At 37.9% G+C, this 25453-nt stretch overlaps 2 protein-coding genes across 2 annotated transcripts in view; one reads left to right on the plus strand and one right to left on the minus strand.

The window, feature by feature from the left end:
- LOC126183873 (D-beta-hydroxybutyrate dehydrogenase, mitochondrial-like) overlaps positions 1-9388 on the plus strand; it is a 261931-nt gene extending 252543 nt beyond the window's left edge. The window contains exons 6-7 of the mRNA XM_049926167.1: positions 7493-7635; positions 8545-9388. Coding sequence (XP_049782124.1) covers positions 7493-7635; positions 8545-8700 — 299 coding nt within the window. The 3' untranslated portion in view covers positions 8701-9388. The remainder of the gene's footprint in view (positions 1-7492; positions 7636-8544) is intronic.
- LOC126183872 (N-glycosylase/DNA lyase) overlaps positions 9043-25453 on the minus strand; it is a 67787-nt gene continuing 51376 nt past the window's right edge. Inside the window, exons 2-5 of the mRNA XM_049926166.1 lie at positions 18453-18893; positions 16471-16753; positions 14847-15041; positions 9043-11147 (exon numbers count right to left, since the gene is read on the minus strand). Coding sequence (XP_049782123.1) covers positions 11049-11147; positions 14847-15041; positions 16471-16753; positions 18453-18893 — 1018 coding nt within the window. The 3' untranslated portion in view covers positions 9043-11048. The remainder of the gene's footprint in view (positions 11148-14846; positions 15042-16470; positions 16754-18452; positions 18894-25453) is intronic.

Raw genomic sequence — 25453 nt, forward strand, 5'->3', positions numbered from 1 at the left:
GTGAAGCAATCGGAGGGTAACAACCAGAATTGTGGCAAAACCACTCACGGAAATTTCATCACGATAATGCTTCCGCTCACGCCTCAATGCTTTTTCATGATTTGTTGACAAAAAAACAAACCGTTATGTTGCCTGAGACACCTTCATCATTGGACCCGGTCCCTTGCTATTTATTTCCATTCCTGAAGCTGAAAGGACGACAAAAGGACGTTACTTTGCCACCATTTATTAGATAAAAGCAGAACTGCTGAAGGAGCTGAACACCATAATGAAATGTTAGTTCCAGAAGTGCTTACAAGATTGAAAACAGTGCTGGCACAAGTGTATTATAGCTGAGGGGGATTACTTTGAAGAGGACAAAGTAGCAGTTGATGATGACAAATAAATAAAAGATTAAAAAGAAATTCCAGTGACTTTTTCATCACACCTTGTACATACAGAAGGGCATTCCAAACCATCTGCACCATGATATGAGAAAGAGGCTCAACACCAAGTAGAGTAACTTCAGTTGCTAAGAAGAAGCTTGGATTTTATCCGACTTTGACACAGCAAGCTTACAAAAAGTTTTTTCCGAGCTTGTAGGTGGCTAAGCAGGACAATGATTTATGTTTTGATTCTGCAAAAATCTAGTCACATTCCTAAATCCACTTGAACTGTGCCTCTTTTTGGCAGCGCATTGAGTGGATGTAAAATCTCTACTCTCAGGAGTTAAAACAAGGTTTCACCCACACTTGATTGCTGCTGGGCAGTTTGTATGCCCTTCTTGCTAATATTGTACCAAAATTGAAAATCTTTAAAATTTGACAAATTAAACTTCATTCTGGGTTATTTTAGTTGTACGGGCATTAGGCCATGTCGCAAATCATTTTACCTTCTTACTCAGTGGTGAGATTTTTGCACTGATAGTTCATGCACACACATTTTGTACAAGTTGGTTCAAGGAAATGCTAGACTATAGAGCTTGTTCTGAAAACCAATGATTCTTTTATAGACCAATAGATATGTCAATCACCATGATCGATCTTTCTTTCTTTCCTCATACAGAGTATTCGGAGACTCAACTGACAGTCTATTTTAAACAGGAAAAAAATTATTTGCTAGTTTTTAGCCTGACAAATAATTCTTTAGGCCAAATGTTGTGTTAATTACTGTTTGTGTGTTAATGATTACTGTCATTTGTACTCAGCTGATTCATGTGAAAAGGTTTTCGACATGATTATGGCCGCATGATGGGAATTAACAGACTTTGAATGCAGAATGGTAGCTGGGGCGAGACACATGGGACATGCAATTTTGGAAACTGTTTGGAAATTCAGTATTCTGAGATTTACAGTGTCAAGAATGTGCTGAGAATACCAAATTTCAGGGATTACCTCTCACCATTGACAACACAGTTGCCGACGACTTCCACTTAATGACCGAGAGCAGCAGTGCTTGGGTTCAGTCGTCAATGCTAACAACATTGCATGAAATAACCACAGAAATCAATGTGGAACGATGTGGGATGAATGGCGAACATTAAGCACAGTGTGGCAAAATTTGGCATTAATGAGTTATGGCAGCAGATGACCATTGTGCCTTTGCCAACAGCACAACATTGCCTGCAGCACCTCTCCTGGGCGTACGACCATATCTGTTGGATGCTACATGACTAGAAAACTATGGCATGGTCAGACAAGACTCAGTTGGTAAGAGCTGATTGCAGGGTTTGAGACTGGCGCAGACTCCACACAGCCAAGGGTCCAAGTTGCCAACAAGGCACTGTGCAAGCTGGTGGTGGTTCCATAATGGTGCAGGCTGGGTCCTCTAGTCTAAATGAACTGATCATTGACTGGAAATGGTTATGTTTGGCTATCTGGATATCAGTTGCAGCCATACATGGACTTCCATGTTCCCAAACAACGATGGAATATTTATGAATGACAATGTGCCATGTAACCATGTGACAATTGTTGTGTGACTGGTTTGAGAAACATTGTGGACAATTCAATTGAATGATCTGATCACTCAGATCACCTGACATTTATGGGACATAATCAAGAAGTCAGTTCATTCACAAAATCCCACATCGGCAACATTTTCACAATTATGGATGGCTATGGAAGCAGTATGGCTCAATATTTCTGCAGGGGAGTTCTAACGACTTCTTGAATTCGTACCACATCAGTTGCTGCACTACAACAGGGAAAAGGAGGTCCAACATGATATTGGGAGGTATTCCATGACTGTTGTCACCTTGGCGTATTACGGGACAGCTCCAAGATTCTACCTGGAGCCCTAGAGAGATAAGTGCTTCAATTGTGCTATTAAATTGTTATAAATAGTACGAGTGGTAACCAGAGCACATAAAAACTGAGCCACTACCAACAGCTGTGATGTGACTCAAGTTGAAAGATATTGCCGAGCCTTATCAGAGGAGTGGGAAGTTGAAATACGTATCATTCAAAGTCTGAAGTGGTATTATACTTGACACCAAATTGAATCTTTCTGTTACTGAGAGTTCAAAATTATTAAATGTGTGTAAACCAAAGATATGCTCAGAGATTGAACTTTCAACTAATTACAATAGTAATTTATGGAAACTATTTTATACAAATCTCCATTGAAAATTCTCTCTTGTTAAAAATCTGCTGGTCTCTGTAATATGCCACAAGCTTAGGTGAACATTCATTGGTCAGTTCGTGAACAAACCAAACACATCTGTATCCACTAGGAGGGGAGGGGAGGGGAGGGGAGGGAGAAGTTTAATGTAAAGACCAGCCATGACTTCATTTAGCTTCAGCATTGCTGTAATGCTGTTTATAGGTTTTGTGCTTCCTGTGGCTATTGTGATGACAATTTTGTATAATCAAAGGTTAATGAGTATTGCACAAACATAAAAACATGAATGAACTAAAAGTACTCTGGAATTTCTTTAAAAAAAAAAGTTGAAACTCAATGTTAACAGTTTTGTGATTTACAGGAGTTACAGAGCTCAAGAGCAGTATAAACTGCTTGTATGTGGCATTGGGTCACTGTACGAGGAATATGCTGTGGATACTGTCTATCAGCTTGGTCCTTGTTAAAAGGAGCCACCCCATTCTGGGTCATTAACTGAGCAGCCGAAGAAGGAACATTTATGATTATATGTGAGTCACTATGCAGTGTAAATGCAGCAGACATTGAGAAGATGGTATCTATTGTGGCAATATGAACACACTTGTTCTGGTGAGGTCAATTATGTTGTGTGTGTGACAGAGGAGACTAACCTCTCTGTCACGTTGGCAATGCAGGAGACTTGGGAGACGAGGTGGAACAACATGAGAATGTGACTTCAGGATGTACTCAAATGTTGGGGGCTAATGATAGCTAGCAAGGTTCACCACAGGTTCCACCAACCCACAGGTGATCTATGACAGCTGCTCTTGGGCAGCGAGGAAAGTTGCTACTTCTGAAACTATACCGGTTCTGTTTTACAGATGGTGTAACTCCAAGGACTTAAGTAATGCCCAAAATTTTCTCCAAGTGCGATTTGGGTAACTTCAATGCTGGTAAAAATAAGATGACAATTTTCCTAAGCAAGGAATAGGTATGTGGCCATTGATACTTGAAGTTTGAAAAAAAAAAAAAAAACTAACTAACTTACATTGGTGATTAAGGAAGTATATATATCAATGATCCCTACTTTGCTAAACTGTCACCAGTCTCTGCCGGTGGTTAAATCCAAGACAAGAGGCTGCTATATGACTCTTGCTTTCATAATATTACCTACATTTATGAAAACGGGAGTGAAATGAGCTCAGCTAAGGTGTTTTGTTAATGTTACAACACAAAAGGTTCAGGGATAAAGAATGACTCCTGCAATTCAGGGGATATTACCTAAAAGACATGGAAATAGTGTAAATAAATGCCCCAGCCCTCTGCTGTTTCAATAAACAGTGGAAATGTCAGAGGTAGAACAAGGTCTGAAGGTGGTTCGAAGAACCATCTGCCTCGCACTTCAGTGAGAATTGCAGAGTAGTCATGTAGACGTAGATGTACATCTGCACAAACTGGAACTATTCTTTTAATTATCATGTTATTGTTGTAATAGTTCTCACTGCTGCTAAAAGAGATGTATAAACTGAGAACCAAACATTGCTTTAAAAAAAAAAAAAAAAAAACCACACACACACACACACACACACACACACACACACACACACACACCAGGGTGTATACGGGGACAAGGAAAAAAAATTCCCGGATTATTCCCGGATTTCTCCCGGATATCCCGTTTAAAAAATATGCTTTTTCCCGGGCGAATATACACTTTTTCCGTGTTAAGTGACAGTAAGTTTTCAGTAGACTTTCCCTCAGAACTGCAAAACTTATCAATCCTCTGAATGGTTAACGTTTTATACAATCGCGTAGAACTTCCGGGAAAAAAAGAAATGACGGGGGAGAGAAGTATGGAGAGACTTTTAATTAAAAAAATGAGAGAAGTTTTGGAAGGACCTTTTATTTGCAGCAACATATACGCTGCATATTTTCGCATTACGAAAGTATAAATTCGAATTGCACCAAACACAGCGCGTTAGTTTCCAGAGCGTTGAAACCGAGGTTGCGATGTCCTTTTGTAAGCGAGTCGTATCTCAAGCCACGAGGTCTCGCCAGCCGATGACAGCAGCTATTCAGACCATAGGACACGTGTTATAGTCAGCCAATAGCAAGATCACTGGTTACATAGCGCGAACACACAAGAGGAAAGGTTAACGGTTTACATGAATGTACACAGTACCGTATATCTACAAGAGAAGCTAAGCTTTGACATATTATATTGGTCTCTAAGATTAACACGCTACAACAGAAGTTAAGCTTTCACATGTAATATTGATCTCTTTGGCGTGTGTTATACTTTAAGATACATCACACAACTGTGCCAGTAAATTTAAAATTATGACATAAATGTCTCGGCTCGAAATTCTTGTAAGTGGCTGGTTCTCAAACTGTTCAGTTCCGAATGCTCTATGATTTAGATATCCATCCCACTTTCTCACACGTAACTTATTTCATCTTGCGTAAAAAGAAATTTACTTTGAAAGTAACGCTTTTCTAACCACCGTTCGCAGTACTATCCGGAGACTGTTAGAAATAGGTTCAATATACCCGTTGCCAGAGAGCGCCAGAAAACAGGCATTATTGTGCGTGTGCAACTGCAGTGGTGTAGGAAGCCCGCATGTTCGTGTGTATAGAGCACTAAGAGAGCTTACATTACACCATAAAAGAAACAGGGCATCAGAGGATACTCCAAAGAGCATTGGAATTTCGTGAACCATACTAAAATGCATAGTTCGGCTTGAAGTGCAAATTGGCTTTTTCCAGATTCACAATGAAGTAGGTCCCATCTGATATTAAGTTTTTCAGTGTGGTTTTTGGGATGTAAATTTTCTTGGAGCACCAGTACTCTACGATCTCATTTTTGGTTCTTTATTGTGGCATAATGCCATACATGGCAGAAGATGATAACGTGCACTTGAAACTGCACTTTAAATTCAGCGAACAGTTGGAACTAGCCAATACTGTAGAAAGAAACACTTCGTTTCAAATAAAATGATTTCTTCAGCGGAAAGATTAATAAAGCCAAATTTCTTTAGTAAACTTGCAAAAATAACTTCATTGTTCTGCAAGGCGATTAATGCTTGACTGCTCCTAACTTGGAAATAAAATAAAATCAGAAAATTGAAATTAATAATATATTTTTGCCCTCCGTAATTATGTGAATGTATTTTAATTCAGTTGATAGCTCCCGGCCACAGAAATCCGTTTTGTTTTCATTTGACGTGAGAGCTGTACACGAAGATAAGCAGCGAAATCACTTAACGTAAACACGGGTCACGTGGAGACTAACCCCTTCACCACTACAACTCTGTGAAAGCGCGAATCTGGCAGCTATGGCACGCGAGAAAAATTTTTCTCGTTTGCATCTGGCTGCTTGCTGCTACTACCGATACAGGTAACAGCCAAACTTCAAGTAGCAGGAGACGGGAGAAGGTACTGCTTATACGCGATCAAATGCGCATGCGCAACAGACCGCTGGCAACTGGTCAAACGAACCTAATGTGAACAGTTGTGACGTCATGCTCATAGCAAGCAGTTTATTGTTACGAAGAATTACAGTCTGCGCCCTACGGCCTTTGACATATTTTTGCTATTTGCACACGCTTGTGCGTGCACGGTGTTTTGTTGTTGTAAATTGCACTTTTCCTTTGCCACTAAAGATTTATTTTTTTCCTTCTCGTTCATACTATATTGCTGCAGTATCGTTCTCCAGTAGCAGGAAACAATAACATTCTTTGCTAGAGAATCAATTCTCCAGTCAAAATTACAAAAATTTAACTGAAAACTAAAGCAATGAAAAATTCCCGGAATTCCGAAAAATTCCCGGGTTTTTCCCGGTTTTCTCCCGGATGAAAAAATTCCCGGGTTTTTCCCGGATTTCCCGGTTGTCCCGGGTCGTATACACCCTGCACACACATGAAGTATGTAAAAGTCCTCACCACCATTGATAAAGAACAGCCTCAGTGTAGGGTATTAGCAAACTGAAGACAGGCAGGCCCCATAGACAGGAATACCCAATGTCCAAGTTGCACTTGGTTACCACGACAAGAACCAGCAACACACTACAAACAGCTGGTGTGAGTTTGAGTCCATAGCCAGGTATAGTCAAAGGAGTGAGCAACAGGTGCCCATATAATATTAAAGTTGTCCAATGTCAGGTGTACAATAATAAGCAGGTGAAGTCTGCACGGCACATGACAGTACCAGTATACAAAACACAGAAATTCCAGTGTGAACTGGCAGATGCCCTAAGAAAGAAAACTTATCATTGTGACATACTCAAAATTTCAAGAAGTAGTGTTTAAGGTGATTTATTTCTACCACATTTTGACAACGAGTTGTTACATACTGAGGTAGACCTAGTCACAGTTCACAAATATCTGCTCGGAGGACACTAAGTAACTACCACTTGTTTGCAATTGCACAGTATAGCCACTTTCTAGTAGTATCCCAACATAGTAATCAAACAAGTATTTTTCAACAAAATCTTATAAATAGCATTCCCAGAGCCAGAGGCATCAGTTAGTCTGCCTCTGCAAAACTGTTCCACAGCTGATGCTGTTTTAATTTCTTTTTTGTTGGTTTAGTCATTTTTTGAGTTGTGAATGATGTTTACACCTTTCTTCAATCAATCAGTAGTCAATGCTAATGAGATTTGGATGATAACTTACTTCTTTGAGGATTATAGAAACGGAAATGCCTTGTGGTTAGGGCCTCACGTCAGGTAGACCGTTCGCCTGGTGCAAGTCTTTCGAGTTGACACCACTTCGGCGACTTGCGTGTCGAGAGGATTCTAGAGGAATATATTGTTTGTCTTTCTCAACAGAACATATGAACTTACTTGTCATTTATTAATAGGAGACACAAGGCAAAGTTGCAATTTAACTTTTTGACATTAAAATCTTTTTTACAGGGAAAGTGTGGATTAATGATGAGAAGCTTTTGGAGCAAGCAAAGCAGATGTGGAGAAGCATGACGGAGGAAGCTAAAGCTGATTATGGAGAAGACTACTTTGAACGTAAAATTCGATCTCTAGAATACTACACAAAAGGACCAGTGAGTTATTGGCACATTTTTGTTTGTTTCCTTAGCAGTCTACCTAGTTCAGCAACAGAAATGCTCAATGTGGTACAAAATTAGTGCATATTATAAAGATAATAAATTAAAGACAGTCTGACTTCTTGCATGAACATAAATTTGATGGTTTTGTTTTATCTTAATGAGGATTACACAAAACAAAATAATAGTGTTCTTGCAAGAAGGTGGCCACTCTTTAATTCAACAGTTTTTGGCAAGCACAGGAACCGAGTTTAAAAATCCATTACATTGTATGAAAACTTGTCTGCAATATCCTATTCCTACCAAACACAATTAAAGCATTATTTTTATTTATTTATTTTTATCTCAGGTTTGAGAACAAGTCACAGACAGTTAGTGGCAAATTGTTCAATTAAAATCTTGCTTAACCAGCTTGCTACTTAATCCATTTCAAAAATTTTTCTCCTACATAAACACAAGCCCCTTTGGTTGTGTTACCATTTGTCCAAATATCAGATATAAGAGGTATAGTATGAATGTGTTACATTTGAGCACAGTGATTAGCATTTGAGTTCAATACAACAGATCTGTGAAGAGGTATTTTATTTACTTAACAAAGTAATTACACATCACATATGAGCTATAGTGGTCCACACTGTAGGACAACTTCACACAGTGGCCCATACTATAGAACAACCTTACAACTTCTACATTCATTGGAAGCTATCCACGAAGATTTTCATAATTTATTAGCATGTGCTTTTTGAAAAAAAACTATTTTGTTGTTCACTTCCACAAGCAAACCCTCTGAAATGTTTTCCACCTATAGTACATGTAAGTTAAGACATTTACTTTTCGCAATTTTAAAGCTAATTTGTTTTCTTTAAATTTCCGATAGAAAATAAAGAAAATGTCCATGTGTTTCAGGAAACTGACCTAGAGCCAGTGCTTAAATCCTTGACTGATGCAGTTCAGCGCACATTCCCACTGCCACGATACACACCAGTCTCTAGGGCTGAGAGAGTACAGGCTTTTGTTGCAGAACATCTGCCAAGGTCTGTTTATGACCTCATTTATAATTAACTGTTGTTCACAATTATGTGTGTATGTTTTACACTGTCTCTCAGCACCACAAATGATCATTTTGTTGCTGAGATGTTGTGAAAGATAAGTAATGCTATAAAAAACTGAAGTTAAAATGACAACCAGTGTCTGATATATGCTGCAATGAACATTTCAAGAATTGTGAGGTTTCTTTTCCAACAAAGTGTATACCATGATGTTCATTAAGCATTTAAATAAGTTATTTACTCTTCATTTATATTTATCAAGCATTTCAAGTTTTATATGTAAGATTCCAGAATATTATAGCACTGGAACAAAATAATTTTTATTGTTCCTAGTGTCAGTGCTATTTTGAATTGATTTGTCAGTGCTATTTTGAATTAATTTGTCAGTTGTAACCAAGGTACGCATGGAGACCTGCCACTAATGTAAACTGACAATGGTGTATACACATTTCCACCAAAAATCGAACTGGAATTTTGCAATGAAGTCGCCTCATTTTTGTATGTGCCACAGCAAGAAACAAAGCTAGGCCATAAGACTGCCAATATTAACACACTTTCTTTCCAGTATTAGTGTAATTTGATGTTAGTTTTCACATATCTATTCACTTCATATGACATAAATTGGCTAACTATTTCCTTTTCATGCTTTTTACCTCAACAGTGATGTATATTACTGGAATAAATTACAACTGCCATTTTCATTTTCTTTGAAAGATAATTTATGACTGACTGTTAATGTTCATTAAACTCTAGCAAAAACAAGTTCCCATCACATAAGATAATTACTATTTATGAAAATAAATATTTGAAAAAAACTGGCAAAAAATCTTACTTTCATCAAAACACATGCTCTATTCCACTTAGAATGTTGTATAATGTACACACAAAGCACTGCATTTCTCACATTTATCCGTATAAAATAAATACAGCTGGTGGATTAAAACTGTTGCACAAGAAGACTGCAGATTATAAGATGAACGATAAAAAGATGTCACATATGGAAAATAGGAAAGTAACAACACAAAGCAGACCTAGATGGAAGTTCACAGTCATTTAATAAAAATATCAATTAGCTGTACATTTCTCTGAATATTCGCCATCTGGTGATCAGCTTGGAGTGTCTCCTCAAAAGCTGGCAAAGGGATGATAAACCATTTAAAAAGACTGAAAACTAAATGTCTGCAATTTATTCTCACAACACTTTTTTTCAGATGAAAAGCTACTTTGGAGCAGTTAGGAGTCGAGAAGTAAATTTGGTGAGCCTGAACACTGATAGTTATGTAACATGGCAAAAAAAGCCAACTAATTATACTTCTCCAAATGTATCATGTATTTATAAAAGAAACAACATAACACTGTATGACAGATCTTCTGTGAAGTTGATAATTAAGTGGTTACAAATTTGTAAATTTACTTGAAGGTTCCATTACGTCTAACAGCACAAAACAATAATTACAATGTCTCTCATATCACAGCATGACAATAAGATAATTTAAAACAGTACTACTCTAGTAATACTTTTACTTCATAGTCTCTCATTATTTACAGTAATTGTAATACACACAGTGAACACAAAGAGTCTACACATGCTGCTATAAAACAATTACATAATCATAGTGAGCATAATGCTTCAAAATGATTTATGTGTATGAAATCTGTTGTAGCTGACAACAAACACCTTCCATTTCTCTGAGAAATTTCAAACATGAAAAAATATTATAAAAACTGAACAATGACTTTTTTAGTTTATGTAAATAAGTTAAAATGTTATGTCACATATTGCTGGGACTCATCACAGTAAGTCACAGAATGTCAAAAGTAAAGTGCATGCTACCTTGGGGAACCAGCAATTGAAGATCATCTGGCTTACTCTCAATAGCAGATTTACTTCTTTCTCTAGCACATTAGATAGATCTCCCAAATGACTGTTACATATGAAGGGCTTATTTCAATAGTGGTACAAGTCCATTTTTGTTCATTCTGAGATACAGAGTCCTAAAGTTAAATGAGTGCTGAAAAATCTGCAGTTGAGATATCAGAAATATTCAAGTATAATACATGAATATTTCTGGTATCTCAACTGCAGATTTTTTTAACTTTAGGACTCTGTATCTCAGAATGAACAAAAATTGACTTGTACCACTATTGAAATAAGCTCTTTATACATAACCAAACTGCCATTCACTTTAAAATACTAATATGTTCCCTTCAAGAGCAGACTGTAAAAGTTTCTAACATTCTTTCGCCCACTACTATCGTTAAACTCAGAAGGTGTAACCTGCTACATCTTTACAGTTTTTTTTATCAGCTTCTTTCTGTTATTTGACATGGGGACAGCACTCAGTAGTTTTCCACTTTAATTTATTTAGTCCGTTTCTTTTTTGTTTTTGTTTCTCCTGTACCATTTTCTTCAGGAGTTTGCTCATTTCCAATATTCTTCAAATCAGCACAAAACAATACCTGCAAAATAACTATAATAATTGTACTACTACTACTACTACTACTACTACTACTAATAATAATAATAATAATACCAACTATTATATTGAGTGATTAAGACAGTAAGAACATGTAGCATTTTGAAGCCCAAAGTAATAAACTGGTGAACTCACAAGAATAACCAACTTTAAAGCTCTCTATGCAAGTTTTCAAATTCTGTGGGGCGATATAAGAACTCCAGTCATTATTTATCAAGTTATCAATTAAAACAAAACATGTCTCTTTCACTCACTATATATGAAATTTGCCAGCGGAGCACAACAACTGAGGGCACATTCATGAAACAGAATAATCAAACTTCCAGTGCCAAAGGTGTACTGTAGTGGAAATAGTGACACGAGGGCAAAGCACACACGATATGGAAGGTGCTAAAGTCATTGAAATATAGTGTAAATATGGATCCCAGTGCATCATATTGCCAGGATCAAATATCTTGTTATGTTCTGCCTGTTTGTTACTACAGCTGACTCTTATCCTACCCTGTAAGCTTATGAACAAGGTTGGTACAGCGCACCAATGTTATTGATTTTCTGTCCTATCTAATTCACACATCAAGTGAGGGAAAAATGACTGCTGAATTGCCTCTGTACAAGTCTTAATCTGTCTTGTCTAATTCTCATGATCTCTACATGAGACTAGTGCTGGTGCAGTAAAATGGATGCACTGTGGTTGTTCGTCACTGAGTGACTTAAGTCATTGAAGTATCTTACGTAAATGTGTATTTAGAGGACATATTCTTTTGTGTAGGGTAATTCTGTCTACTGAAATGTATCTATGTTTGAAGTGTGTTAATTATCTGTTAACTAAGAATCACTGTACCATTTATTTCCTTGTACACTGAACAGATAAACAGATAATAGTAAATCTCCAGGTCATGATTATGATGAAATTAGTTTTGTGATTGACTACAATGGCTGGTGAAAGTCATAAAACCTGTTCTCTGCATACAGCAAGAATGCTGCTAAGAATGCTGCTGATACATCACAACACATCAAATTGAAGTGACAGCCATGTTTGAGAGGGTTAGATGCAACAGGATAAAAAGAGACAGACAATTCAAACAAGTACATCAGATGCCAACTAGGGTAGTTGATGAAATATTTTTCATATCAGATACTACTGTTCTCTCCGTAACTCTTTACTGAACACTCAGGAAACCTAAAATGCAAACTACATACATTTCTGTCCAAAACTTGGTGTTCCTGATCATGAAATCATTAGTCTGCAAATGCTTCCAGATTTTTCATCTGCTCCCCTCAGAAATGAAGTCACTGCTTTGTGTAAATCAACATGCAATCATATCCAATACTTTTATTTTCTTGAAGAACAAGACAGGAAAAGCAATCATATACTTGTTACATCAAGAGCATTTTCAAATCTCCAACAGACCACAAATAAGAGCTAAGTGTACGTAAAAAATTATTTTATTAGTAAAAGATACACACAGTTACGGTTACTTTTCGACATAATCACCATAATTATTGCACAATTTGTCATACCTATGGACAAGCTTTCCAATACTCTCTTCATAAACTGTTGCTGCCAATGAACTGAAATCAGTTTTGATGTCTCGAAGTTCCTTGATACCGCATTTACTCGAATCTAAGCCACACTTTTTTTTCCGGTTTTTGTAATCCAAAAAACCGATGGGGCTTAGAATCGAGTGCAAAGCAAGTGGAAGTTCTGAAAAATGTTGGTATGTGCCGCCACAACTAACTTCTGCCGTCGAATATATGTAGCGCTACACAGGGATGCTTTGTAGGCACAAAGATGAATACTGGCACCAAAACCTCTGCGTCAGTAAATAAATTTAAAAAAAAAAGGTGGAAGACGAGCTTTTTTTTTTTCTCTGCCCCGAGTTTCGACCACTGCATTTTCATACATTATCCAACGAAGTAAATACAAATTCCGTATTGTTCATCTTCGAATGTAGCAGAATTTCAATGTACTACGAAAATCCGACTGGCAAGACTGTTAGGGATTTTTGTCAATATGGCCAACTATACGTTCTGATCTTTTTCCTACCTGTGAGAAGAGAAGGTTGCTAATAGGAACCTGATGAAATATGAATCACGTGCAGTATTCTCTTCACCATAAGAATAATACGAATATAAACATTTTGCCATGTATTCTTTCGTGTTTGCTGCTATCTCATTTAAATCCTGTCTGCCTAATAAACTACGAAACTAGAATGAGAGAACAGCAAACACGGAAGAATATACATATGGTGTCATGTTTATATTCATATTATTCTTATGCCTAATAGCGATACAGTCAGAAATGAAGCACGGTAACTGACTAGATTTTGAAATCCAAGATGACTCTAATTTGATGTACTAAAGAAGCGGCCGCAAAGATTTTCAAACTGAGAAAAATTTTCGCCTAACTCTCATTCAGAACATCTATCATACGCAGTCTGTTATTTGGTTTTTGTTGATCATTATCAAAGAAAGCAGCAGTGTAAATAACAAAAAAATAGCAGTCTCTTGCCATTGTTTCGCTACTGAGACAATTCCTCTCTCTCTCTCTCTCTCTCTCTCTTTTTTTTTTTTTTATCGTAAGCGGCGGTAGTGCGCACAAAAGCAAGCCATGCCGCGAGCGGTGACAGGCCGTAAACACACACTATCAGAATGCGACAAACAATGCCTGACACAGTACAGTAATGCATTTGCAGCTTAGAGTGACGTTAACACCTATTACAAAGAAAACGGCACTTATCAGATAAAAGCAAAATAAGCAATCGATTCAAACCAGACGAAGCACGTGAAAAAGGAAGCGTACCCGTATAAATACGGACGGAGCGACTGACGCATAGCAATGGCTACCTGGTAAAGCTTAACTGCTAAGCTTACGACTCGAACCAAACTACTGTAGCTGTATCGTCATTCATTCGATCTAAATTGTGCCTCATATTACAATGGACCAACTTTATTTCGATTTGGAGGTGGGGCCTAAAACTTTTCTCTCTCCTTGAATTTCGAGTCTCAAATTTCACGTGCGGCTTAGATTCGGGATTTTTTTTTCCTTTATTTCGAGTCTCATTTTTCAGGTGCGGCTTAGATTCGAGTGCGGCTTAGGTCCGAGTAAATACGGTAGTTTAAAAGTGCTACTCTTCTAGCCACTTCTTCAGTTCACAGAAAGATGGAAATCACTTGGCAGTAGGTGATCTGATATTTCTCACTGAAATTGCTCAAGAAGCCTTTGAGTTGCACCAGCATTGAGAGAATGGGCACTGTCTACAATCAGAACTCCAGAAGTCAGCATGCCCCATCACTCAGTTTTCTCCATACCCTTGGCTCATACCTCAATGACTTTTGCTGCACTATTTCCCTCTGCTTGTGGGAAAAGAGTAACGCTTGGCAATTTGTGGTGGGAGAATCACTTGAAGCTGCCATATTTATATGACTGCAGCTCAACACAGACTGACGTATTGAACTTGACACTGACAGAGCATGTAATATGGGAGATGCACAGTTACCTACTAAACACACCTCTCGCTTGCTGTTTGTCTTGCACTTACGCTATGCAATAAGGTTGGAGAAAAAAAAAGTGCCCCTCATATTTCAACAAAATTTGTAATAAGAATGTTTAGATTACAAAATAAAGTTTTGGAACAGGACAGCAAAGAATAGGAACTCACTAATAAAAAAATATACTAACCGTCTGTGCCCATCCAGCATCTGGGCCATGAATGTCCTGAAAGAATTTCATAATGTCCAAATACAAAGTATTAGAGAGCGTTTTTGCATTTCGCAGACTTTTCATATAATGCTGTTTTGCAACCTGATGTATGTGTGTATCCACTGGTACTGCATTTAAGTGGCCCAATGACATAAGGCATATGCAATCTGCAACCTAGATCAGAGAAACAAAAATCATTAAACATCAAGTATAGACAATGAAATTAAATATTATCTACATTACACTGTGAGGGCAACAAAAATGTTCAGGAAGAGCATACACTGTAAAGAGACACACATATGCATGCATTAAAAAAAGAAAAATGAGACAAAAGTAACCTATTGATCACTGAGGAGGATAAGCAGTCAGTCAGTCCAAAACATAGTGAATCTCCCCCCACCCCCTCCCCAAAAAAAATTCTTCACTTAAAAAAGAAGACGACATCTCAACATAACATAACATAACATTCTAGAACTGGGGCCACAGTTATCTCACTGTCAGCTACAGCAGAAGTGGGTATTCACAGACAAACTGGTTGCTAATCCCATCTGAGAAAATGTTCTTTCTGCTGAAAAGTCAGCTAAAGTTCTTTCGATCAAACCAGCAATATTAAGTTATTTATGGATGAGTGGTGGGTTTCAATAACCATGACTTGCTTATCACATCCACTCATTCTTCCACTTGTACTTCTGCTTTTCTTCTCATGAATGTACATATGGAGAAAGGGGGCACTCTTAAGCTCACTCTTTTCTCTGGAATTATCTGTACCCTTCTATACAAAAGAAATGGATTGTCTTTCCATACCTTGGCAAGGAGATTTGAGCATCTTTTGACCAATAATTGGAAGGTAGTTAGAGAATTAGAGCAGTTGACAAATTTTGACATCTATCAAGGCTCCACTGCTCCAGTGCCTTAGGAAGTTGTATTCTGCAGACACAGGAAAGGAAAATGACTGGGCAGCTAATAGACTTCCCCTTGCTTCAACACATCTATCAAAATGAAAGTCAAATAACTGCGCTCTTTTAAAATCGTGTACAATTTAGTTGTATATATGCTTTTCCAGTATCTGTTCCACAGAATGAATCTTAATAATTCTTTCGATGGGCATTGTCTAGGATCAAACTCCAGAAGTCAGCATGCCCCATCACTCAGTTTTCTCCATACACTTGGCTCACTTGGCTATACTTCAATGACTTTTTGCTGCACTATTCCCTTCTGCTTGTGAGAAAAGAACAGCGCTTTGCAATTCTTTTACAGGCACAGGTTAACCTTGCCAAATAAGGTGTATGCTGAAGTTCAACAACTATGTATTACTAGAGTAGATGGTTATGGGGAGGCATAGTTTATCTTCAGATTTGATAGAAACTGGAACACTAAACCCATGTGAAATAATGGTCAAACAAAGCAAAGCCCATATACATGGGCAAGACTTGTATAACAAGGGTGTAGTAGGTGTCCCAAAGAGCATTTGCTGTTGACAGTTTTGGCCTAAATGATCATCTAACTCAAGGGACCACAAATATATTTTAAAGTTCAGAAATGTTTCTAAATATAGGTTGCACCCACAAAAATAGAAACAATATAAACATTCACTGACGTTTACCTTGAAGCCAACACCTGGCAGTCTTACAAGTTCTTTCCTCGCAGCTTCATATGGCAGCAGCTTAAGCTTATTTATCCACTCGTATCCACCCAACTCTTGGATCATACATGCTGATTTGTGAATAAAGCCAGCTCTATAACCAAATCCTGCTTTTGCCAGTGTACCATGGACAGAAGGTGCCACAAGCTGCTCTACATCAGGAAAATCAAAATACTTCACACCATCAATAACCCCAATTTCCTCCCCATATAATGAACACAATTTCTCTATCATGGAGGTAATTCTGGAACATAAATAAAACACACAAAACAAGTGAAATTTTAAAAATACACTTGTGGGCACACACATTGGTCAAACAAAATGCTTTCATTACAAATGTCACAGGCAAATACTTCCCATGTTACTCTCCCTACTGCAAATACTATGCATGATTTCACAGTAAAATGTCTCATTGCCATGTTTGGCAAATTTAGAAAACAACCTGAAAAAAACAGGTCAGTGAATAAAGAACAGTATTATGAAGTCATCAGTCTTTCAATTAATTTCATGCCATCCACCAGTTCCTGCCATGAACTAATCTTTTCAGTTCTACTCAATCATTACACGAAGTGTCTCCAACAAACTGTTTTTCATATTATAGTATTCTTTCTGCCACTACAATTTTTCCCTTCCACAGTCCTTCCAGGGCCATATTAACTATTCCTGGATGATATAGGAGATGTCACTCTAACCTGTCCAATACTTTGGTAACAGTTTCCCCAGAGACTTATTTCCTTGCACATTGTTTTTAAACTCCTTAATTCCATTCTTATTTGCTTTTAACTTGTTAATGCTTTTCAATAGCACATTCCAAATTCTTCAAGAATATATATTTCCATGGTCTCAATTTTACTTCCAAATGATGCTATACTCCACATGTTGAACTACAGCAACTTTTTCCTCAACTCCATATGAATATTTGACACCGGTAGGGATTTTATAATCAAAAAAAGGCATTTTGCTTGACAATCTACTTCTCATATTATTTTATTTGCCACAAATAATATTACAACAAAACATAGAACTTTGGTGTGGTTGATTCATATACATTAGTTTAATTATTGCTTAATTTTGAGTATAAGGACCTTCATTTGACCAAGAAAACCTCTCTATGAAAGTGTAGAGGATCAATAAGAAATCAAGGAAACACTTCCCTGCTTGTAGTCAATGATATCCCTTAAAGGCATGTGAATCAACATTGTGAGGATGCAGAAGTATTGGGAATACCAGTGTCTGAAGTGATTCCACAGGAGGTGGTTTCTTATCCCACAAAAGACCACTGCCTGAGAGCCTAGCAACAATCTCTGTTTTTGTTTATGTACACACCAACTGCTAAATACCTCTACTATATGGAAAGATCAATACCTTTACTCTTTCCATTATTTACTAAACATGCATTTAAAATATGAAAAGCAAAGGCACCATTTTTTCAGACCACAACAAGCAATCCCAACAAGCAATGTTAAGTCCCAATGCAAATTAGAAATCAGGAGCATAGAAGCAATCATCACATTCATGAAACCAGCACAATCTGCATAAAAGTGCAATGACCTGAAGATGTCAACAGCACCTGGTTATGGTCTTTACATTGAACACATCAAGATACATAGTATACTAAGATAATGATGGCCACTGGAAAGACTAGTTATCTGCAATAAATGCATATCTATATTAAAAAAGAGAAAGAACTGTTAGAAAGAAAAATGATGCAAATCATGCTAGAAATCTTGCCCAGAGTCCCATAACTCACAATCTACACAACCTTAGATAATGGTATAGTACTACACAACCAAATTTACAACACAGAACAAGAAAAATTGCATATTTTACACGAATATGCCAATGTCTTTTTCATGTTATATAATACCAATACCTATGTCTGACATAAAAATAGCCCATTAGAAAACCGAGATTGTTACTCACAAATGTGGCCAACTACTCACCTTTTAATGTGATTGTTTGATGAACAAATGAATGTCAGTATTGTCTCTAGTGGTTCCTGACACAGAAGTCTTACACCATAACATTTGCTAGCTGCTTTCTGAAATATAGGATCACGTTGACCCCAACGGTTATAGCACTCTTCTAAATTAGTGTCCAGTCTAAGGTATTTACAGAGCAGCATTCCATTCAGTTCATCTGCTGCATCACATATTTGAAGTTTCTTTTCTTCTTCACTAAGAGTCACTGAGTCTGTACTTAAATGAGCAAGGAATTTTTTTAGAGACAAATCTTCATGCAGCTCACTAAGCAAAACAGAACACTTCTTAGAAGGTGTGACTTGTTTAGCAACTTTGTATAGTATGAAGTTATCTGTTTGTTTTAACATCCAAAATCTGCTGCAGAAGATTCCCCACCATTCATTTTCATTAATCTTCTTCCACCTGTGGAGATAAAGAAATACCAAACCTGAATGTAATACCATTATGCATAGCAAACAGCAAGTAAGCAATGCACTGTCATATAAATTCCATTAATATGTTTTGGAAGAAATACATCCCAATTTTTTTAACCACATAAACCACAAATATTTCAAAAGAAATGTTTTTTTTTTAAGTAAATAGTAACATTAATTCATTAGAAAAGTAATACTAACACGCATTTGTATTGCAATCTGCATTGTTAAAGCATAGTGCTACAGACAGACAGTGACTTTATAACATGTAATAAGCTTGTGCACCTTGTGGCAGACAAGCCAAATGCCAAACTGCAGTCTGCCAGAGAATACTGGTGAGAGATAGGGTGTCTAAGACAGATGCAATTAATGGCTGACTTGTGTAGTCCATCTCTGAATAGCTCATGCACATGTGATCACTACATAGCTATAATTGCTGATGAAATAAACAAAGGTCATATAAACTGTGGGAGATGTGACTGGATCAGTTGATCGGTACACAATTGCTACAGAGGTGCACAATCATGTCCAAAGATGTGAGAGTGCACCAAATGGCAGTCTATCTTTCAAATTTAAGTACTTTTTCATACAGGATTCTGAAACATTACTGCCACGTATATACACTACTGGACATTAAAATTGCTACACCAAGAAGAAATGCAGATGATAAATGGGTATTCATTGGACAAATATATTATACTAGAACTGACATGTGATCACATTTTCACGCAATTTGGATGCATAGATCCTGAGAAATCAGTACCCAGAACAACCACCCCTGGCCGTAATAACGGCCTCGATACTCCTGGGTATTGAGTCAAACAGAGCTTGGATGGTGTGTACAGGAACAGCTGCCTATGCAGCTTCAACACAATACCACAGTTCAAGAGTAGTGACTGGCATATTGTGACGAGCCAGTTGCTCGGCCACCATTGACCAGACGTTTTCAATTGGTGAGAGATCTGGAGAATGTGCTGACCAGGGCAGCAGTTGAACATTTTCTGTATCCAGAAAGGCCCGTACAGGACCTGCAACATGCGGTCGAGCATTATCCTGCTGAAATGTAGGGTTTCGCAGGGATTGAATGAAGGGTAGAGCCACGGGTCGTAAAACATTTGAAATGTAACGTCCACTGTTCAAAGTGCCGTCAATGCGAACAAGAGGTGACTGAGACATGTAACCAATGGCACCCCATACCATCACGCTGGGTGATATGCCAGTACGGCGATGACGAATTTACGCTTCCAATGTGCGTTCATCGCGATGTCACCAAACACGGATGCGACCATCATCATGCTGTAAACAGAACCTGAATTCATCTGAAAAAATGACTTTTTGCCATTCGTGCACCCAGGTTCGTCATTGAGTACACCATCACAGGCGCTCCTGTCTGTGATGCAGGGTCAAGGGTAACAGCAGCCATGGTCTCCAAGCTGATAGTCCATGCTGCTGCAAACGTCGTTGAACTGTTTGTGCAGCTGGTTGTTGTCTTGCAAATGTCCCCACCTGTTGACTCAGAGGTCAAGACGTGGCTGCACGATCCGTTACAGCCATGCGGATAAGATGCCTGTCATCTCGACTGCTAGTGATACGAGGCTGTAGGGATCCAGCACGGCAGTCTGATTACCCTCCTGAACCCACTGATTCCATATTCTGCTAACAGTCATTGGATCTCGACCAACGCGAGCAGCAATGTTGCGGTACGATAAACTGCAATCGTGATAGGCTACAATCCGACCTTTATCAAAGTCGGAAACGTGATGGTACGCATTTCTCCTCCTTACACGAGGCATCACAACAACGTTTCACCAGGCAACGCCAGTCAACTGCTGTTTGTGTATGAGAAATCGGTTGGAAACTTTCCTCATGTCAGCATGTTGTAGGTGTCGCCACTGGTGCCAACCTTGTGTGAATACTCTGAAAAGCTAATCATTTGCATATCACAGCATCTTCTTCCTGTCGGTTAAATTTTGCGTCTGTAGCACGTCATCTTCGTGGTGTAGCAATTTTAATGGCCAGTAGTGTATTAATACATGAGGGCCACCCCAAGTAAAAGGAAACATCTATATATATACTCCACAAGCAGCCGTACTGTGTGTGGCAGAAGGTACCCTGTACCACCACTAGTCATTTTCTTTCCTGTTCCATTCACATAAACAGAATGAAGAAAAAGTGGCTGTCTATATATGCCTCCAGATGAGCCCTAATTTCTAATATCTTATCTTCATGGTCCTTCTGTGAAATGTATGTCAGTAGCAGTAGAATCATTCTACAGCCAGCTTCAAATGTCAGTTCCCTAAATTTTTTGAATTTACCTTGAAGGTTGATCTTATAATCAATGAACTTCACTAAAACCAGTGATTGACATATTGTGCATCTTTAAATTTTTCACTTTTGCAAAGTGTTTCCAGAAGTAAAACTCAGAGTCAGAAAAATACTAGGGCTAAATGATTAAAAATTTTACTGTACTGAAATGAAAGGAATCCTATTCAATATAAACCAACACACAAATCATAGGCAAATCCTGGAAAAAAAAGAAGAAGGGAAAAAAAGGGGAGACAGAAGCTGCCAGCTTCTTTGGTAGCATCAAAGAGGCTTGAGTGCACAATGATAACTAATTCTTTATCATGGGTTATAATAATAATAATAATAATAATAATAATAATAATAATAATGGACAAGCAAAAGTTAACATGTCAATAGAGTAAAAATTAAGGAAGGAGGGACACAATGCTGAGTGGGGCAGGATTCAAGTATGTGTCGCAAGGCAGACAAGTAAAATGTTAACAATAAATATTATATTAATGACATCAATTAATGTAATGAATGAATTACTAGACAGAAAGTTCTGTGATATTATGACCAATACCAAGGAAACAGTCTTGCAAAAATTCCGCAGCTTCTGTAACACAGAGCAGGACTTCCAGACTAGCAAAGAAACTCTGACAAAAACTGTTCCGTCTATTGGATTTGATTTTTTAAAGACGCTTAAACAAACAAGTTGTCATTTACAGATGAGAAAACATACTTTCAAACAGAGCACAGTACATTAGATTTTTACAGAAAAAATGAAGCATTGGAATTAGAGTGGCTAGTGATTTGTTTATTTTTCATAACACCACACTGAGAACGAATGTTGCAAACTGAGTGTCTGATGCGTATAGTCAAATAAAAGTACCAGGAAACATTTCATTATTGTGAATGAAGAGTTTTGTTTTGTTGTCATTTCTCCTCTATGACTATAACAGGAAAACTTCAGGACTATCACTTAGAAATGGACAGAAGAAATAAAAAACGCATAGAGACAAAGAAAACCAAACCATTGGCATTAATTGAGGAACACCAATCTTCTTCTTTTTATGCCACTGACCAAATTTTGCAAGAAAATGGTTCCCTACCTGCTGTTGTCAAACTATCTAGACCTACATCCTATAGATCTGATATGGAATTTTGCAAAGAATATATCCAGTCATAATACATAAAGCATCTTGCAGTCTTAAGAAAAAGGGGAGTGTGATGCTTTTGCTGCTAATGAATAATCAATTTGTCCCATTTCCTGGTTCTATATTCCAGTAACTTCCCAGCTGGCCTCATAAGGCTGAGTGGACCTCCTTCCAAACATTTCCATCAGAAAAACAATTTCAAATAGTCATAGTGTATCAGACTCGGAACCTCAGCTTTGCTAGTATAAAAAATTAACCACTAGACTATGCAGTCAGTTTGATTTTGTTACTGTGATGTTAGCTTGTACTATTGTGACATGAGAGGACTTGAAGGGATGTGTATTACACCAAGTAAGTGGGTGACAACTACTGGAGGAGAGATACATTCATGGAAAAGGAAACTCACAACACAAAAATACTAGTTACCATGGATTTGAACAAAGAGACGGCATTATCATCCACAACTGAGACAGCAGAGTTTGAATCAGCAGACACCTATGTTGGAAAATAGCACACCACTAGCAACGCTTTGTGAACATCTAAGGTGAGAAATATCATACATTCTGTTTCTGTTGTTATTCTACATGAGCACTCCATTCAGTTGCACATAAAGATATGTTATGCGTGACAGCAACAAAACTTAAATCCAGAAGAGCAGAATGTTATTTCTTCTACATTCCTCCCAGACGGGTGTCCAATGTGCTATCCATCACACAACTTTGCTTAGTATCAGTAGTAGACTTATCAAAGGAACAATCGAAGTTATACACACAATTCAATATTAGAATACATGAAAATGGGGAAAAATTGAAAATGAACCAACTGAACTGCTGTATCATCTGCTTCATGGTACTTCAAATTACACCTGGACATACTGTATCGTGGTTTGTTATGGAACTGTGTGTCAGGGTGACAGCAAACACCAATACAATGAAATGACACACACTTGCTAGTTTTCAGAACTATGAATCGCCATGGCCCACATGGGAGTAAAGGTTTGGAGGAAATGAGCCTATTAACACAAGCAAGAAAGAAGTAAGAAAGTAATACATAAGTTGAGTAAAGGAAATACAGTAGAATACAATGTCGTCAACTCCGTCCTCAAGTAACGTTCTAGGTAAATTTATACAAGATGTCCTACAGCATAGGTGCTCAACCTGTCAATCGTGACCAACCACTTGATCGACATGGCTTTATGAGTCAATCTTTCAAAACCTTTGTCCAAAATCTATTTACAAGAGCTGTTTCTGTAGAATATCGGTTTGTTGACAATGTGTGTTTTGCACGGTATTTGTACTTGGTAAATCTGACAACAACGTGTCTCCCTCTTTCATCTCCATCTGCAGTTTACAAACTTTAATGCTTCCACCATGCAACAGGCATTCCTCCTGCACGGTGAGGTTACTACTTGCGAACACTAACTTGGTGTGTTGTGAGGAACGGTGAGAGAGCTAAGAGTTTGCTGCAAGATGAGGTGGGAGAGGAGGGGGGATCAAGCTCTGCCTGCAGTAGGAAACACAAAACCCTGTTTTCCAGCTTCCCTGAAACAACAATGTGCACAATGGAGGCAATGATCAGTTAAATACTTCATGTTATCAAAACTGAGATTGCTGTTTGTATTGACATGTCAAATAACCACCTCATCCCCCATTTCTGAAACAATCACAGTCAAAATAGCACAACAATACACACGACGACGACAGCACAGCTCAGCAACAATGAAGCCAACACCAGTGAATAGTATGCTGTACAGCTGGCAACAAACATCTCCAAATCACTACGGCACAGAGTTTCACAACTGCTGCCAAGTGCTGCTGATCAGAGCTAGGAAGTGCATGCACTAAGTTATAGCTCTCACTTCTTATTATGTTTGTGGAAACTGAGTGCAGCTAAACACAGGAAAACATACCACTTCCACGGTGAATGGGAAGAACAGTTTTTTGTCACAATTTGTAAAGATAGGTGTATATGTTTCGTATGCAATGCTACTTTAACTGTACCTAAAAAAAAGGAACTACTGAACACCATTTTACAACAGTTCACAGAGACTTTGAATCAGCAACAGCTGTACAAATATATACGCCTATCTTTACATATTGTAACAAAAAAACTGTTCTTCCCACTCACCGTGGAAGTGGTATGTTTTCCTGTGTTTAGCTGCACTCGGTTTCCACAACGATAATATGAAGTGAGAGCTATAACTTAGTGCATTGAGGAAGATGAAACACACTAATCTTTATACTAAACTACAATCACAGCAGTCGGTTCTTGTTAAGCCTGTACAAACAAGTCCTTCTTCAAACATAGCACCATATCATGTATCAGAAGTACTGATGAAACAGACAAACCCATCTTGATGATGGCCCAGTTGTTAAGGAGGGTTTTTTTTTCCCCCCAACTAGTGAGTGCTTGTTTTCCACATTTAAAAACAAGTCAGAGAAAATATTAGTCATCAGACGCATGCCTCTGTCAAGACCTACTACAACATGAGAAGTTGGATTAATGGCAGAGAATATAAAATGTCAACTGATAACAGATTTGTAATCCTGCTTGCTTTTCTCATTGCAGTTACAGGAGTTAGTAGATGGAGTCGATTACGCCTCAGTTACGATATTTGTAAGACTGATATTTTCAGATATCAGCATAAAAGAAGACCTGCTTACAATTTTGAACTTGAAAGACCTAAACAAAAAGCAGATTTTTACAATGCATTCAAAACCCCCATTTCTGAATTTTTTTCAGCCATCAGTCTTCGGACTAGTCTGATGCGGCCTGCCACGAATTCCTCTCCTGTTCCAACCTCTGCATCTCGAGAATAGAACTTGCAACCTACATCCTCAATTATTTGCTGGATGTATTCATATCTCTCTCTTCCTCTACAGTTTTTACCCTCTGCAGCTCCCTGTAATACCACGGAAGTTATTCCACGATGTCTTAACAGATGTCCTACCATACTGTCCCTTCTTCTAGTCAGTGTTTTCCATCAGTCCAGCTAATTTTCAACATTCTTCTGAAGCACCACATCTCAAATGCTTCGATTCTCTTCTGTTCTGGTTATCTCACAGTCCATGTTTCACTACCATACAATGCTGTGCTTCAAATGTAG

Source organism: Schistocerca cancellata, chromosome 4 (genome assembly GCF_023864275.1).
Source record: "Schistocerca cancellata isolate TAMUIC-IGC-003103 chromosome 4, iqSchCanc2.1, whole genome shotgun sequence".
NCBI lineage: Eukaryota > Metazoa > Arthropoda > Insecta > Orthoptera > Acrididae > Schistocerca > Schistocerca cancellata.